This window comes from Balaenoptera physalus, assembly GCF_965194825.1.
Source record: "Balaenoptera physalus genome assembly, chromosome: 3".
Lineage (NCBI taxonomy): Eukaryota > Metazoa > Chordata > Mammalia > Artiodactyla > Balaenopteridae > Balaenoptera > Balaenoptera physalus.
In genome coordinates, this window is record NC_138890.1 from 53,690,008 (window position 1) to 53,703,091 (window position 13,084).

The 13,084-nt window shown below is 44.6% G+C and overlaps 1 protein-coding gene across 2 annotated transcripts in view; it reads left to right on the plus strand.

Moving 5' to 3' along the window:
* Positions 1 to 13,084, plus strand: part of DPYSL3 (dihydropyrimidinase like 3) — a 113,321-nt gene that overhangs the window by 96,567 nt on the left and 3,670 nt on the right. For both annotated transcript variants that reach the window (XM_082454177.1, XM_082454178.1), the window contains exons 9-13: positions 1,957 to 2,113; positions 2,794 to 2,935; positions 6,932 to 7,102; positions 8,324 to 8,503; positions 11,929 to 12,091. In XM_082454177.1, the coding sequence (XP_082310303.1) occupies positions 1,957 to 2,113; positions 2,794 to 2,935; positions 6,932 to 7,102; positions 8,324 to 8,503; positions 11,929 to 12,091 (813 nt within the window). The remainder of the gene's footprint in view (positions 1 to 1,956; positions 2,114 to 2,793; positions 2,936 to 6,931; positions 7,103 to 8,323; positions 8,504 to 11,928; positions 12,092 to 13,084) is intronic.

The following is a 13,084-nucleotide window of genomic DNA, read 5'->3' on the forward strand; positions in this document are numbered from 1 at the left end:
TCGGATGACCTGGGGGCTTCAGAGACAGCGTGTTTCAATTATATGCTGGGTCTTATTTTAAATTCCTTGTAGACAAATTCCTCACCCTTAGCCTTCCGGCTCATGACTCTCTGGCAAGGAGAACTAGTACAGCTGTGTCTCCAGGGTAGAAGGGAGGCATTATTTTAGTGATGAAAAACCGGCTGCTGAGATGGAAGCCAGTAAACATCTCATGAACCGTCATTCTCAGGGAAGGAGTCAAGAGCGTTCAGAGCAGGGAGACAGGGTATGGCAGGGTTCACTCTTCCCTCTGGACCAGGGGACTATTTAAGCCCCAGGGTGTTTAATCCCCAAGGGCTCTTCAGCATCTCTGCACGGCTGCTCAGAATCAACATTAGGAATTTCAATTTAATGAGGACCAACTGTATGCCCTGCATTGAGGGAAATACTTTAAATGTATTATTATGTAGAATTCACAAAGCACCAGGAGAAACTGGCATTTATTATCACCATTTTTCAGATGAGGAAATTGAAGCACATCTTGTCCAGAATCTCCCAGCTGGGAGAGCTAGTCTCCAAATCCAATTGTGTCAATAATATAATTACAATCTCTACTTATTCTAGTCTTCCATCTAAAGATAGTCCAAAGGGAGAGATCTTCCACTTTTAAGGTCGTATTTCTCTTAATAGTACTTGAATGCTTGCCTTGACTTTCATTTCTTCATTTCTTTGTGGCCCCATATGCTTTAGTTTGGTAAATATTTTTGGAGAGTCCTTGAAATTCTCTTTAGTCCTGTGTGGATCCTTTTCACTGCCGCCCCAAAGAGCAGGGCTGTCCTATATGAACCATTGCCACTGCTTCCTTCTTTTGCCCATGGCAGACATCACAAATCAATCATGAGCCTTTTCTAGTGAGACCAGAAACATATTTAGAATTCTTCCCAACACAGAAATCCAGGCAACTAAAACCAAATGATTGGAGTTGAAGCAAGGCAAAACCTGTAACCCTAGCCATAGAGCCTTCTTAAACTTCCACCTTGTGAGGAACCTGAATGTGGAAGATGGAGAACCAAACTTAAAGAAGCCAAGGGCTGCACAGGAATTGTTAGCCCAAGAGAAACTTGGTACCAACCCACCTTCTCTGAGATAGCATTTGCCTTCTGTATTGCTATCCCTTCCTCTTTAAGAAGCTCAGTTTAGATCAGTGTATGTCCCAGTATCCTTCCTCCCCTCTCCTTAGTTTGGGCATTCCAGCCTCTCATTCTAGACACAGGGTCCGGGGAGCTAACCTCAGCTTTGCTGTGTCCCTGGTTGTTGGGTGTCCTTGAGCAAATCACTCATTGCCTTAGGTTAAGGAGTAACAAACATGATGCAAATAAGATGTGTCATCCTCAAGAACTGGTTTTACTTTGTGGAACTGAAGCATGTCTTTGCGACAGCAGGATCTAGCAGTTCCCAGTGATGTGGGCACGTATGGGGCTTTGGGCTTCTACAGTGGGGAAGAGTAAGAGGTGTAAAAGAAATCACATTTGCTTAGCGTCTCTTATGTGCCAGACACTTTGTGTATGCCAAACCTTTCATTTTCACAAGGCTGAGAAGTAGACATCATCTTATTTCATCAATTCCAGGAACTATTTATTCCACATTTTAACATTTCTGAAATGAGGATGAATCTTACAATTAATATATATATATATATATTTTTTTTTTTTTTTGCCTCAAATGTTAATTTGCCTCAGAATTTGAGAATTGATGCTGCATCTTGCAACCAGTGGCTTCTACAGAATATGGAATTGTTCCCATTTAGAAGATAGAAAAGCAGAGGCTTAGAAAAGTGGGGGAACATGGACTTGAACCCAGCCGTGCCTGACTCCAGAGCCACAGCCTTGAGTAGGCTTAGGGGCTATGATTATCTAAGCCCGGCCCAGGGCAGCACATGTGTTACATCACCCATTGCCTCTGTCCTACCTGTTCCAGGAAACGTGGTCTTTGGTGAGCCCATCACCGCCAGCCTGGGCACGGATGGGACCCATTACTGGAGCAAGAACTGGGCCAAGGCGGCTGCGTTTGTGACATCCCCACCTCTGAGTCCTGACCCAACCACCCCTGACTACATCAACTCCTTGCTGGCCAGGTTAGTGCAGAATGACAAGCAGCGGGCATTGTGTGGAGGCATCTTGGGAACGATGGGATGAGGACTGGAGCCGCCCATCCATCAGCTAGACTAGAGTCTGCAGTGAGGACAAAACATCGAGAATTCCCCTGCAGTGTTGAGCACAGATAGAGCACAGGCTCTTCCCCATCGTATTTTAAAAGGTAACTACAGTGATCATATTAGTAATGGTAACAGCAGTTAATACACATTGTATGTCAAGCACTAGGGTGAGATTACACGTATGATCTCATTGTTCCTCCTGCCTACGCTGTGAGTGAGGAACTATCATCACCATTTTACAGACTGAGCAACTGAGGGTCCGGGAGACAAAAATCATTTGCCCAGTTTTGATGACCACCTAATCAAAATTACAGGGAGACTAGTTTGCTGCTGCCCTCTGTGGATAAGTCCCGTCACTCATTTGGGTCCTTTCTGTTACACGAGAGGTGATCTAATCCCACCCCCTCATTTTTCAGATAGGGTAACTGAGCCCTAGGGAGGGGAAGAAATTCACCCAGGTTCGCATAGTTGGCAAGAGGGAGAAGAAGGATTCCAAACTCAAGTCACGGCACTCCCCATGCTTACACTAGACCCTCATTTCTGGGCCCCTGCGGTGCCTCTAGCCTCCCCGTTCACATGGAGCTTTTCTCCTTTGCCAGTGGGGACCTGCAGCTCTCCGGGAGCGCCCACTGCACCTTCAGCACTGCCCAGAAGGCCATCGGGAAGGACAACTTCACAGCCATTCCCGAGGGCACCAATGGTGTGGAGGAGCGGATGTCTGTCATCTGGGACAAGGCCGTGGTAAGGATCAAGGTCACAGGAGGGCATCCAGGGCCAGATCAGAGCCTCCTGCCCCTGCTCCTCTTTGCCCTGTGATGGGGGTGCTGGGGGTGCAGATGAGGCCTCATACCGGCCCAGGTGTGTCTGGAGCCAGGTGGCTCAGGTGGTTTGGGAATGTCCGTTCTGGAGTGATGAATCCTGGGGCCTGAGGTTCTGAGGAGGCCTCCTCTAGACCGTTAAGGACTAGGAACCAGAAACACAGATCATTTATCTGATGGTATGAATGATCTGTGCTTAAAATAATAGTGAATTAAAAATTCTTTTGGTTCGGAGGGTTTTATTATCTCTTTTGAAAGGGTTGGATATAACCCTTTGAAATGATAAGCAAGGGGTCTGTGAAGAAGACTCAAGTCATTTGCTCACCAAGGAGTGGTGTGTGGCCATCCAGGCTGTACAGGTGATTGATTGGCTGTCAAAGTCTCCTGGCAAAGTGGCCTGGTTTTATTTTCCTTGTTTAACATCACAGAAGCTGGAAAAAAAAAAAAAAAAAGTCATGCAAATGAAGTCACTTCCTAAGATTTGAGTAAAATTAATACATGACTTATTATTAAGTTGATCACTTCCCTCTGCTTTATTTTTAAAACCCTAAAGACACTCATTTCAGAGCCAAATAGAATACATATCCACACAGTGTAATCCAAGTTTCCCTTTTCTTGGCTCACAGGAAGCTCAAAACTAGATTTTAAACTACATTCTTCTTTCCTTACCCAAGTTGTTTTGTGAAGGAGGAAAGTATAAATATTTTTGTCTCTTCTCTTACAAACTTAGATTTTTTTTTGTCTTTTTTTACATTGTTATCTATTTATGAATGTGTGTATGTATTTATCTTGGCACTATCTGGAACTGTTAAAAAATAATATATATTTTAAAATTACCAACATGATACATGCTCAATAAAGAACATTTGGAAACTACAGAAAAGTACACACATGAAAGAAAACAAAACTCACTTATAATCCCACAACCCAGGGATAACCATTGTTATCATTTGGGTGAGGTTCTTCCATATTTATCCTGTGCCCATGCAAATACAAACATATTATCTAAGATTTGGGCTCATAATTACATTTGTTTTTACTGTGAACTGTCTATAATCCTTTTTGGAGTTAGAAGGGATAAATAATTAAGTAAATGTATGTACATGTCCAGAAAAAAAATGCATACTTCCAGAGCAGTCACTTCCATCTTCTTTTTCTTTCTTTTTTTTTTTTTTTCTTTTTTTTGAGAAGGATAAGTGTTAGCTCTTCTCTAAATGTTTGATAGAATTAAACTGTGAAGACATCTGGTCCTGGACTTCTGTTTGTTGGAAGACGTTTGATTACAGTTTCAATTTCATTACTTGTGATTGGTCTGTTCATATTTTCTATTTCTTCCTGGCTCAGTATTGGAAGGTTATACCTTTCTAAGAATTTGTCCATTTCTTCCAGGTTGTCCAGTTTATTGGCGTAGAGTTGCTTGTACTAGTCTCTTAGGATGCTTTGTATTTCTGTGGTGTCCATTGTAACTTCTCCTTTTTCATTTCTAATTTTATTGATTTGAATGCTCTCCCTCTTTTTTTTTTGATGAGTCTGGCTAAAGGTTTATCAACTTTGTTTATCTTCTCAAAGAACCAGCTTTTAGTTTTATTGATCTTTGCTATTGTTTTCCTTGTTTCTATTTCATTTATTTCTGCTCTGATCTTTATGATTTCTTTCCTTCTACTAACTTTGGGATTTGTTTGTTCTTCTTTCTCTAATTGCTTTAGGTGTAACGTTAGATTGTTTATTTGAGATTTTTCTTGTTTCCTGAGGTAGGATTGTATTGCTATAAACTTCTCTCTTAGAACTGATTTTGCTGCATCCCATAGGTTTTGGATCATTGTGTTTTTGTTGTGTTTTGTTGTCATTTGTCTGTAGTATTTTTCAGTAAAAATCCAGTATTTTTTGATTTCCTCTTTGATTTCTTCAGTGATCTCTTGGTTATTTAGTAACGTATTGTTTAGCCTCCATGTGTTTGTGTTTTTTACGTTTTTTTCCCTGTAATTCATTTCTAATCTCATAGCGTTGTGGTCAGAAAAGATGCTTGACATGATTTCAATTTTCTTAAATTTACTGAGGCTTGATTTGTGACCCAAGATGTGATCTATCATGGAGAATGTTCCGCGTGCACTTGATAAGAAAGTGTATTCTGCTGTTTTCAGATGGAATGTCCTATAAATATCAATTAAATCTATCTGGTCTGTTGTGTCATTTAAAGCTTGTGTTTCCTTATTAAGTTTTCTGTCTGGATGATCTGTCCATTGATGTAAGTGAGGTGTTAAAATCCCCCACTATTATTGTGTCACTGTTGATTTCCTCTTTTAGAGCTGTTAGCAGTTGCCTTATGTATTGAGGTGCTCCTATGTTGGGTGCATATATATTTATAATTGTTATATGTTCTTCTTGGATTGATCCCTTGATCATTATGTAGTGTTCTTCCTCGTCTCTTGTAACATTCTTTATTTTAAAGTCCATTTTATCTGATATGAGTATTGCTACTCCAGCTTTCTTTTGATTTCCATTTGCATGGAAAATCTTTTTCCATCCCCTCACTTTCAGTCTGTATGTGTCCCTAGGTCTGAAGTGGGTCTCTTGTAGACAGCATATATATGGGTCTTGCTTTTGTATCCATTCAGTGAGCCCGCGTCTTTTGGTTGGAGCATTTAATCCATTCACATTTAAGGTAATTATCAATATGTATGTTCCTATTACCATTTTCTTAATTGTTTTGCGTTTGTTTTTGTAGGTCCTTTTCTTCTCTTGTGTTTCCCACTTAGAGAAGTTCCTTTAGCATTTGTTGTAGAGCTGGTTTGGTGGTGCTGCATTCTCTTAGCTCTTGCTTGTCTGTAAAACTTTTGATATCTCCATCGAATCTGAATGAGATCCTTGATGGTTAGAGTAATCTTGGTTGTAGGTTCTCCCCTTTCATCACTTTAAATATATTGTGCTTCTGGCTTGTAGAGTTTCTTCTGAGAAATCAGCTGTTAACCTTATGGGAGTTCCCTTGTATGTTCCCTTGTATTTGTCGTTTTCCCCTTGTTGCTTTTAATAATTTTTCTTTGTCTTTAATTTTTGTCAGTTTGATTACTATGTGGCGTGGCATGTTTCTCCTTGGGTTTATCCTGCCTCGGACGCTCTGTGCTTCCTGGACTTGGGTGGCTCTTTCCTTTCCCATGTTAGGGAAGTTTTCAACCATAATCTCTTCAAATATTTTCTCAGGTCCTTTCTCTCTCTCTTCTCCTTCTGGGACCCCTATAATGTGAGTGTTTGTGCATTTAATGTTTCCCAGAGGTCTCTCAGGCTGTCTTCATTTCTTTTCATTCTTTTTTCTTTCTTCTGTTCTGCGGCAGTGAATTCCGCCATTCTGTCTTCCAGGTCACTTCTCCGTTCTTCTGCCTCAGTTATTCTGCTATTGATTCCTTCTAGTGTATTTTTCATTTCAGTTACTCTGTTGTTCATCTCTGTTTGTTTGTTCTTTAATTCTTCTAGGTCTTTGTTAATCATTTCTTGCATCTTCTCCATCTTTGCCTCCATTCTTATTCCGAGGTCCTGGATCATCTTCACTATCATTATTCTGAATTCTTTTTCTGGAAGGTTGCCTATCTCCACTTCATTTAGTTGTTTTTCTGGTGTTTTATCTTGTTCCTTCATCTGGTATATAGCCCTCTGCCTTTTCATCTTGTCTATCTTTCTGTGAATGTGGTTTTTGTTCCACAGGCTGCAGGATTGTAGTTCTACTTCGTCACTTCCATCTTAAGCCATACATTTAACCATTTTCCCTGGGCGATGGTGACAGCCCCGCTGATTCTGCAGCTTGCTGGGTGGACTTCTGTGCTCACCACCTCAGAGGTCCCTCTTTGTATATGTGGGCCTTTGTGGTCCCCCTGCTCTGAGCTCAGAAGCCCTAGATGGACCATTTTGTGTGTGTACGTTTCAACAGGCCACGGGGAAGATGGATGAAAACCAGTTCGTGGCTGTGACAAGCACAAATGCTGCCAAGATCTTCAACCTGTATCCCCGCAAGGGAAGAATATCTGTGGGCTCTGACAGCGACCTGGTGATCTGGGATCCGGATGCTGTCAAGATCGTCTCTGCCAAGAACCACCAGTCGGTAAGACCTGAGCAGGTGGGAGTGGAACAGAGTGGGGAATGTGGGCAGGGAACGTGGTTGTGAGAGACGTGTGTTTGTGGTGAACCAGGATAGTCAGGCAGGGACGTGTTGCAATAACACACCATCCCCAATTCCCAGGGACTTAACACCTCAACAGTTTCTTTCTCACTCCTGCTTTCCAAAATGGGCCAGCAGAGGAGAGAGGCTCTGCCCATCACAGTCACTCAGGGTTGGGGGCTGGTAGAGGCACCAACTCTACACGTGCTATGATTGCTGAGGCCGGGGACCAGGACGTGGCTCTGAAAGCTTTTCCAAGATATCACTTCCTCTCACCCTGCACTGGCCAGAGCCAGGCCGGAGGCCATACTTTACTCCAGGAGGTCAGGAAGTACAAGGATACCTTGTGCCTAGAAGGAGAAAGAACGGGAAAAAAATTGGTGAACAGCTCTGATGACTTCCTCATGAGGAGTTCCATGTGAAAGATGATAGTTAAAGCCCGGTACCTAACAGAAACGGTTTTAAAAATACAGTGCTTGTTAGTAAAAAGAGTATTTTTCAAGCACTTATGTTTCGGGCACTGTGCTTTTAATTTGTTGAATCTTTGTAACAGTCTTCTTCAGGTAGGCACTATTATTAAGGAAGTGGAGATGCAGAGAGATTAAATAATTTATGCAGCAAGTAAATGGTGAAGCTAGGATTCAAACCCAGATAACTTGACTCCAAACTGATATCCTTAACCACTTTTCAATAATGCCTTGCACTTATTGAATAAATGAAGGAGGTAGGGAAGAAGCCCATTTTGGGTGGTAGTGGCCTTTGTTTCAACATTGTGTCATATTACATTGTTTAATTTCGAGCTAGTGGGGATTTAAGGGTCGTGTAACCCATCTACCCAGTACGAGGTGGCAAATACACCATCTCTGGTAGTTATCCACCTTCTCTTCGAACACTGCCAATGACAAAAATATTCTTCTACATGAGGACCTTACTTAAGATTGGATGCTCCTCTTCGCTAGGAAGCCCACTCTTAGCAAGCATCTGTCTCCCGAGGCCTCCACCCACTAAAGGCTTGCCGATGCTTTGTAAGCTGTTCCTGGCTTACCTGGTGAATCAGTTCCTAGTGATGCTGAAGGCAGGATCCCAAGCACAGGAGAACCGCGTTCCTCGTTCTGTCCTTACTGCACCCATAACCAAGGCTTTGTCCCTCGCCCCTGTCTCTAGGCCGCAGAGTACAACATCTTTGAAGGGATGGAGCTGCGCGGGGCTCCTCTGGTGGTCATCTGCCAGGGCAAGATCATGCTGGAAGATGGCAACCTGCACGTGACCCAGGGGGCTGGCCGCTTCATTCCCTGCAGCCCCTTCTCGGACTATGTCTACAAGCGCATTAAAGCCCGGAGGAAGGTGAGAAGCAGGCAAAGCCCAGAGGTGGGGGGGTGATGGGCTCTGTGTCCCCTTCAGCACAGGGAAAGGAACCATGAGATGGGGAGGGGTCTGTGTGCTCTAGATCCTCCCAAAGAAATTCACAGCCACGATCTCTTCCCGAAGGACCATTGCACAGATTTAATGGACTATAAAAGGGGGTTTCAAAAACTTTCTTGGCTAAAGAAAGCTTTTTTGCAAACTATTTCCCCCCATTTTTAGAGTGCTTTTCCTTAAAGTAAGTAAACATTTTAATAATTCAAAATCAAGTCTGTATCTATTTTTTGTTAATAATTTACTCTTCAAGGCTTGCAAAGAGAACCAGCAGACCACACCCACCCCTCCCTGTTCCATCCCACATCTGTCTGGTGCTGCTCCATTGGGGCAAATGTTTATAACTCTTTTAGCCAGTTCTGTGGTTCATATAAAATCGTATTTATGTCCCTGATTCCACAGATAAATAGGTAGATGCATACACAGCCATATGGGTACATGTTTATGTACATGTCTACCTACCTCCCTACACGTTACAGACAGAGTAGCTCTAGCTGATGGAGGGGTGAGGCCCAGAACTGTGTCTTTTCAGCTCCCTCTCCTATCCCCACACTCATCTCCAGGTCGCCTTCCTGTAGGGAAACCTTAGGGCTCCTCAGAACAGGGTTTGACCAGCTCTGGGATTGTGGGATTTGAGCCGTGGTACTGACCTCGTCTGTTAGACAGTATAAAGTCATCTGTGCACATGGGATGGGGGAGATGGTGGGGAGAGGAGGAGGAAGGGGGCTCCCTTTGTTAGTCACTGGGCCAGGCCAGAGGAAACAGAACCATGCCACCTCTGTGCCTGGACCCACCCCAGGGGTTCCCAACTTCCCTGCAGAGTACGTTGCCTGGGAAACAGGCTCCGAAGGGGAGATTTTCACACAGGAGGTTTCCTGGGTGTTGCTTTCAGGATCACCCCTTGTGGCAAAATGAAGGAAGCAGAACAGGGCAGAGGGAGAAGTCAGGCTGGGATGCAGCTGTAACCAAAGCCTCAGCTGGACCTCAGCTGGGCTGGTCCTTGAAAGGGGTCTGGGCCTTATATTCACTCCCTCTGCACCACCCCCCCCCACAACCTACAAACCAGTATGGGATGTGGGCTTCCCCAGAGCAGAGGGTGGGGCTTTGGGCTTAGCGGTTCTCTTCATCTGAGGGCAGTTCTTGGGTGGGACTCCAGTGACCCCTTCCTATTGCCAACACCCGCACCAGCAGGGAGAATGAGTCTTCACTCGTGGTGACATTGGGACGGGGGCTTGGGGACAGGAAATGGGTGCCCACTGCAGTACCTCTTAGAGAGAGAATCACAGAAACTCAATATGTAAGTGCCCCGCCCGACTCCCAGACCCCAGTAAGTGGTCGTCGAGCCTCTGGGTGGATGTTTGCAACACAGGGGGGCCTTCCCATCTCATGAGGCAGCTGCCCACCCCTGCCTGTGAGGACCAACTTCTTTTTTTTGTCTGTTTTTGTTTTCAAATTTAATGTTTTATTGGAAGGGGAACAGATAATCCAATCAGTTACAAAATCAAAAACAGAGGATTCTAGAATTATGATGGAGACATAAACATAAATTGAAATAAATTATTCAGAATTCTGAGAAGCCTTTTTTGTGCAAATAGCCCCAGCATGATCTTGGTTGTCCAATTACTGAGCTGATATTTGGGGAGTTCCTTGTAGTTTCGGAGGTAGGGTTACCGAGGCAGTTGTTGAGTAGAAGCCAGAGAGAATCCATATCCTACAGAGCCCAATGGGTGGCAGCAGTTATATCCATGGCCTCCATAGGAGAACGAACTTCGTTCTTCTGGGCTCAAGTCTACCTCCTGCAGCCGACCAAGCTCAGTTCTGCTCCAGGCACCTGCATAGAATGAGTTAAACCCATCTGAGCGTTCCCAAAGTCATCTGTCCTTCAGTCTAAATATCCCTGCAGCCTTCCGTTATTCATTCATGACAGTGCTCTAAAGCCCTTCACCCTTCTGCTCTCTTTATGAGTGATATTTTAAAGGTAGCTAGTATGGAGTAAAATTCCACACTCCAGTTTTGGCCTAATAGAGAAGAGAATGAAACTCAAACATCCTAGGTATGAGCTTTGTATTTCCATGAATGTGACTTAGCCTCTGGACCCCAAGAGATGTTAATGAAATACAGTTATTGGTCCACGTTTGGGGGGAGTACAGATATAGTCATCATCTCATCTGAATCATTAACATCTGCAAATTTGGTGAGCTTTGCCTCTGCGCCTGCACCTGAGTCACTGACAGAGGAGAGGGAAGGCTCTGTGGCTGGCTTCCTTGGAGTCTTACAACGAGCTGTCCTGTGATGTCAGCTGTCGGCGTGTCCTCATTGCCTCACCTCTGGGCAATTGTAAGAAACAGGCAGAGGTTGTGCGCCGGCTATTCTGCTGCCTTGGGTGGTCTTACAGTGTTTGCATAATAGACTGTGAGCACCTTTGGGGGAGGCGCCCTGTTTCATGGGACCGTGAGCTCTGGTTCCACCACGCCTGGCCTCTGCTGATGTTGTTGGCGGGTTCCACGGTCCCAGGGCAAGTGCCGTGGGACCACAGCCAGAGGCGGGGGGGGGGGGGGGTCAGACCCACTAAACGAGGATAGTCATTTCAAGGCTGCCGCTTTTGATCTGTGCTGAGGAGCCTGAGGATGGAGCTCCCATGCGGTCCTTGCCAGCACTTACGACCTTATCTCAAACTGCTACCCTTCCCACCCGCTCTGCTCCGGCCGCATGGGTGGTTCTTCTGTTTGATGACATTCCCACTGTCAGTTTCCTCTGCTGCGAACACTGCCATCCATGCCTCCCCCAGCCTCCTCCCTCCCTCCCTCCCTCCACCCTGGCCCAACAACAAGCTCCTTTGGTCCTTAAGATAGAAGCTCATCTATTTAGAGAGGCCTTCACCCGCCACCTCCATGGTCACCGTATCACAACACCCCACATTATTTATTTTATACTGCTTCTCCTTTCCTTAAAATAACCTTTTAATTTTTTTCCCAGTTTTATTGAGATGTAATTGATTTGTGTAGCACAAACATAAGTTTGAGGTGTACAGCATAATGGTTTGACTTGCACACACCATGGAATGATGACCACAATAAGTTTAGTGGACACGATCATCTCATATAGATACAAAATTAAAGAAATAGAAAAAATATTTTTTCCTTGTGATGAAAACTCTTAGGATTTGATTTGTAGCGTACAGCAGGGTTAAATATCTTTATCATGTTGTGCATTGCATCCCTAGTAAAAATAGCATGATCATTACTTTCTGGCTCTCACTACATGCACTTAATTCACTGCCACCTCTGTGCTGCCTAGAACACATCCTTAACTGTTGAGGGAATAAACTTTGGTGCCCGCTTTCTCTGCTGCAGATGGCGGACCTGCACGCAGTGCCCAGGGGCATGTATGACGGGCCGGTGTTCGACCTGACCACCACGCCCAAGGGGGGCACCCCCGCCGGCTCCACCCGGGGCTCGCCCACGCGGCCCAACCCGCCTGTGAGGAACCTCCATCAGTCCGGATTTAGCCTGTCAGGTGAGTCGGAGAAGCTGATGGTGAAGGCAGTGAAACGGGGAGGACAGAAGGGGGAGGGGAAGCTCAGCGCTGCGAGGTTAGCGGTTATGCCGGGAGCTAACCCAGATTGCCTTCTAGGGAGACAGTCACTGGGCCACAAGCTGGGAGGTTTGCTGAACCAAAGAGAAGTCCTGGTGGGAAAGGAAGCCAAGGCTCAGCCAGGTTAAAGATCAGATTTAAGTGATGGCCAATTCTGCTTAGAGATCACACCTGGCGGGGCCGGGGGCGGGGCGGGGCCGGGATGGTTTCCTTTTGAATTGAGCGTGATTTTCTGCGTTAGACAGAGAGCCCTGCAGTATGCTTTGTTTCCTTTGTTTGCCCAGGTTACTAGATAGCTCAGATTATTATTACGCTCAAATTGCAGTAGCTTCTTCTAATCTAGGATTTTAATTCTATTCTCCCTTTCCTTGTCATGATAATAATCCTAGCAATTAACTGAACATTTACCATGGCTTAGCTGTATCATGAATCTTTAAGAACTATGATATTCATAGAAAATATTCAATGGCTCAATAACCAGTAGTCTTAAAATGGGGAAAAATAAGTGTAGACTTGCATCACTATGTTGAAAATTTTAAAGTGAGGGAAATGACATGACAAAAAAAGAAAGAGACATGTAAAGGGACAGTGTGTGGTGGAAGGGAGAGGAGGAAGAAGTGGGAGAAACAGGAAGATAGGGAGGAAAAGACATAACGGGGCCATAGGGGAGGAAGACAAAGGAAAAGTGCTAAAAGTTAAGGTGACGTTGTCAGAGATCACATATGCTAGTTGCCAGAAATTTTTCAGTGTTTTTGCCATTTTTCATTGCTCCCTGGCCACCGTCACCGGTAAAGTTTTTTTGGCTCCTTTCTGAAAGGACATGATTGCATATCATATCAGTGTTTCCTTTTAGCTGCGGCCCCAGGCCAGACTATCACCACTGCAAGTTGTGAGACACTGGGCAAGTTGCCTAAC